The sequence below is a fragment of the Fundulus heteroclitus genome, unplaced genomic scaffold (genome assembly GCF_011125445.2).
Source record: "Fundulus heteroclitus isolate FHET01 unplaced genomic scaffold, MU-UCD_Fhet_4.1 scaffold_43, whole genome shotgun sequence".
Taxonomy (NCBI): Eukaryota; Metazoa; Chordata; class Actinopteri; order Cyprinodontiformes; family Fundulidae; genus Fundulus; species Fundulus heteroclitus.
The window spans coordinates 626,044-631,251 of record NW_023396846.1 but is presented as its reverse complement, the minus strand read 5'-3'; the positions used below and the strand labels follow the sequence as shown (position 1 = coordinate 631,251).

Genomic DNA, 5,208 nt, shown 5'->3' with positions numbered 1-5,208 from the left:
TATTATGTATAGGGCATCAGAAAACTCCCTGTCATATAATATCCAAAATCAATGTCACGTCAGAGATGCTCATCATGAATACAACCTGAGAGGAACTAATAAATTATCAGCCCAAAGTAAGGGCAGCATTAAAATTCATATGTCTGTCGGTGAAAGGACTTCTGTGGTGGAACAGCCTTGCAGAAGAGATAAAAACTTTTAAAAACCTTTCCCAATTCAAACTAAGATTTAAAAGATATGAAGTGAATAAGTATTTGTAAGAAAGTGCCTGGTTTTTACATTGAATTAATATACAATGTATATTTAGTATTTACTATTAATACTGAAATTGTTAATTTCTATTTGATATGAACTTAAACAGCAGACTCCTTTTAAGTTCTGTTTGTTTGCTGGGTTATATGTTCTGCGGGGAGAGATGTAGGATCGGAACATGTTTGGGCCTGTTTTAGTTTTAGTTTTGTCTGATTTTCTAAGTGTTAGGGTGGATCGTTAGTGAAAATACTTTTAGTATAGTGTTTTGTCTAAAGAGTGAGTAGTGTAGAGTTGGGGTTTGGAACCTTATAAGCATTGCTACTTTCCATCCCCTTTTCAAACCAGATATATTTTTTTTCCTTCTTGGATTATAAACATGAATACGGATTATTTAGCTTGCAGGAACCAATAAACAAACAAACAAACAAACAGGTTTATTTGCTGTTATGTTAGAAACAGGTCAGTGTAGCACAGCCACTACTCTGTCCTCCCAGATTAGTTGCTCTACCTTGTCTTTCTCTCCCTCTTATTCATATGATGATTTATTATGGGACCCCTTTCCATTGCCCTGCTATCCCGCACCACTCTACTCATCCGACCCACACTCCACTCCACTGTACCCCTTTTGGTTTTCAACAGACATGGTAAGGCAGTGGCTTTAAGCCCCACCATCTGTTTTTATGCCCAGCTAGTATTAAGATTAACTGTGTAGCATTAACTCTAAAGAAATATGTAAGAAAGGGTGGAATAAATACGTGAAAAATCATTACAAATAACAAGATAAATATTACAAAAAAATGTAAATGCAAGAATGTCTTGAATGTTTTTAAAGATAAAATAATCCACCGTATAAATATCTGGATCACAGGCTGAACACAAGTATTGATTTGTCTGTGTGTGTGTGGGAGACACAGACAGAAGCACAGAGGGGAGAAGAGGCTGCTCTGTTCCACACCGCCAAACGAAGTGAAAATTTAGAGCTTTTTATTTTTATAAGCTGAATAAAGGGTAGTTACACACTGTGCAGATTTCTTTGGGTCAGATCCTCTTCCGCTGCAGTAGAGCATCAACACAATAGCTTCTTCTCTTGGCAGACGCTGCTGTTCTGCCGTCAAGTAGCCTCCATGCTGCCAGGGGTTTGATCACACCACAGTGGCTTCCACCAAAAAAAGGCGCCACTTTCTGTGTGAAGCCCAAGTTGGGCTTTGCTTCACGCTGCTGAAGACGCATTGGCTGTCCCACAGAAAGCTGCTGTGATGGCTCTGCCACACAACAATGGTTTCATCAGCAGTCAGGGAAAATACCTTTTTGAACCACACACTGTTTACAGACAAAACTTCACTGCTTCCAGGGTAGTAAATACAATCTTTTATTATACACTGGAGTGCTGATTTTGCCGAAAAACTGGAAAAAAAATGCAAGAATGTCTTGAATGTTTTTAAAGATAAAATAATCCACCGTATAAATATCTGGATCACAGGCTGAACACAAGTATTGATTTGTCTGTGTGTGTGTGTGGGAGACACAGACAGAAGCACAGAGGTGAGAAGAAGCTGCTCTGTTCCACACCGCCAAACGAAGTGAAAATTAGGTGCTGAAATATTTTTCATGTTGTTCATATTAAATCTCTATATGTATATATAAGTATGTGTGTGTGTATATATATATATATATATATATATATATATATATATATATATATATATATATATATATATATATATATATATATATGGAGTAAAATAGGGAGTACCAATATGGCGGATGGTGGCTTCAAAGCAACTCGTTCTAACAGTGGGCTATTAGCCCTCCAGTGTATAATATAGCTCAGTGATTTCCACCAAAAGAACGTATCATTTCTCTTCTTCTACACTTTTGGGGCTATCACTCAAAGTGCCCCAAAAGAGTAGTGAAATAACCAATCGTATACTGTTGCTAGGGAAAATTAATAAATATTTGGCCAATGAGAATCGCCAAAAAGAATGGCTTTGGGGCTATTGGAATCTTTGCCCCTGCTACACAGTGATATGGGTGTATGGCAAGTGGAGAGAGACACACATTTTGTCATGTGGTGAGTGAGTTTGAAGGTTGGGCTGTTTGTTTTGAAGAGAGTGAAAGGATTTTGGAAGGTACTGTGAACATTGTATCATGTACATAATTTTGTCAGCTGATGATTTTTTTCATATTTTGAAATACTGTTCTGCTTCTGTTCTGTTGTGAAACCCATTGTGTCATTGTGAAACCGTTTGGCTGAAGATAATGGCAGTACAGCATGGTGTATGCCTACTTTGGTGACAAATAGTGAATTTTACTGTTGTATTTAATACTGTTCCTTTCCAAAATAAGACCCAATATAGCTGTAAATGGTTGAATGTATCTGTAAGCTGCTGATTGTGAGAAGGGAACTAAATGCTTATTGTGGAATTGTAGTAATTTTCCGACTTTTAATTTTAATGCATGTACTGGGTTAGGCAGGGAAATCTATTGGCCAGCCCCACCAAGATTTTTTTCCACCAGCCGCCACTGTGACTGAGACATGTGCAGGTAGGCATGTGAACAGGGAGCAGAGTTGACTTTAATTAGTGCAGCAGGAGGATCTGATCAAGATCAGAGTGCAGGCTGAGGAGTAGACACAGCTGATAGGATGGTGGTTCCATCACTACATGATGGACATAAATACATTTTATTCACATAAGATGCTTTGGTTCCCATTGTGTCTCTCGTTCTTTACTGGTAGCTGATTAAACCAGAAATAATGATGTCAGACCGGATGACAATACTGTAACAATACTCTAAATTCCTGTAATTCATTAGAGGTATCATAGGGTCAACAGTTCCACCATAAAATTGCAATAGTTTCAGGGGAACAGATAACAGTGAACGTAACAATGGTAGTAAAAAATTCATTTGATAATTGAACCAATTCATCTCACAGGAAACTTTCTGAAGAATTAGCATTAATTAATGACCAAAAAACCCAGAGAAAATTGATACAAGATGAACATTTTACAGTAGCAGATTGCTTGCATTTTGTTGTCATTAGATAACCGATACTTTGTTTACCAGTGATTTTAAAGAAACTTTTTACAAAAGAGTATGTTACTAATCGGCAAAAAAACAGTTACAGTAAACTGAGTGTTGTGGAGGCTCCAGATATGAGCACCTACACAGTCTCAGTATTTGCCACAGTCGTGCTTTCAATATCCCTGGTGCTCATCTCCTGACTGTCAGATGTTTCACAAGAACAGAGTGAAGCCAGCAACTTATCCAGGAAGCTTTTCCGACTTAACAAATACAAAGTTGTGTCTGCAAGGGGACTAAGAAACAGACAAATATTAAAAATATAAATACTTATAGAACTATATTTATTTAACCGGACAATTATGATGGGCATGAAAAGTAGAGTGTAAGTTAGCAGAACTGCAACCTGAATGGCTGCAATTCGTCTTTTTTTATCTGCTGGGAAACTGAGGGCTCCAGAAAGAGCTTTAATAGTCCTAACAAAGCAGAAGATGAACACGGGGATGGGCAGGAGGAAAGCATATGACAAGATGGTGAAAACAATCATACGATCAAAAGGCAGAAAAACGATTAGGTAAAAAAGAACAGAAAGAACCCAGACCACGACACAGACAACCACAGATGTCTTGATGTTTCTCCTGAATCTGTACCACAGTGGCTTGGCAATGACCAAATACCTGAAACAACAGAAATAGCTATTCAGTCAATGGAGACTATCAGGTAAAGACTAGTGGGATGTAAAAGAAGCATTAAAGGGAACCATATGCTTACCTTTCCAGGGAGATACAGACCATGAATCCAACACTGGCAAATAGACCAAAGTTAAAGATGACATAACCAATAAAATAACCCTTATTTAATGTAATTCTGCCACAGAACTGAATAACATCAGAAAAGAGAAGGTTGATGACGAAGATAGGGCAACACTGGTTCTTTTTCACCTGCAAGAAAGAAAACAGAGAAAAAAGGAAGTAATGATACAAGAATATTAACACTAAAAATGTTTCCTGTTTCAGACATTCCAGTCATTTCTAAGGGTAAGAAAATGAGAGAAAGCTATTATTTTAAGAGTAAGCACAAAGTCATTTAGTACATTGCTTGTTGCTCCTTGTTGCTGAATAGATTTGTCATTTTTAACTCACCTGTAGAAAAACTGCAACTATTACTATTAGAGTAAAAGGAAGTCCAATTGCAGTGGTAATCCAATCCAACCAACTAATCATTTTTAATAATTTCTCATCAAAGCTAAAGCTGACATTGAAACTTTTTTCACTTGATGTCATGTTTAAGATCAAATCGACACTCTGTTCCTCTGAGCTGTTGTTGTAGTCCAGATCCTCCATTCCTCTGTGTTGAATCAGAACTTTGAAGACAGTGGTATCTGTAAACAAAAGAAATATATTTATTTATCATTATAATTGTATACAAGTGGTTTTAAAATGTAATGATCTAAAAATGTATTGTGAAAGTGGATAATTTTCTCCATCATTAAAAAAGTTAATTGTATACTCAACGCATCTACTGAATTAAGTGCACTAGTTGATCTATTCTTCATGAGAGAACAGCAAGCACTGCAGCCAAAATACGGGCTTTTTTGACCTGCTGTATATTAGCCAGTCCCTAAGCTTTATGTAACATAAAACTGTTGACGTTTCGGGTTTTGTGATTTTTATTTTATTATTACAATTAAATAATAATAATCATGTTATGTTCATAGTGTTTATTTCCTAATCCACCTCTTATATCTTTCAATCCTTATGTAATTTTGTCTGTGTTGTGTGCACCTGCCTGTTGCTTTAATCCTATAAATTTCCCCGTTGTGGGATAAATAAAGGATTAGCTAATGTTATCTTATCTTAAATAACACTTTTTAATAGGATATATGTACTGGGTTCTTTCAAGGTAATAATTACATTTTCCGTGTGGGCTCCAGTA

The 5,208-nt window shown here is 36.6% G+C and overlaps 1 protein-coding gene across 1 annotated transcript; it reads right to left on the bottom strand.

Moving 5' to 3' along the window:
- Positions 1–3,415: 3,415 nt before the first annotated feature.
- LOC118560435 (G-protein coupled receptor 4-like) lies at positions 3,416–4,496 on the bottom strand. Its single transcript, XM_036131423.1, has 3 exons — positions 4,416–4,496; positions 4,045–4,214; positions 3,416–3,950 (listed from the first exon to the last, which is right to left on the bottom strand). Exons 1-3 carry the CDS (start codon positions 4,494–4,496, stop codon positions 3,416–3,418), a joined length of 786 nt encoding a protein of 261 aa, XP_035987316.1.
- Between the last annotated feature and the right edge of the window lie 712 nt (positions 4,497–5,208).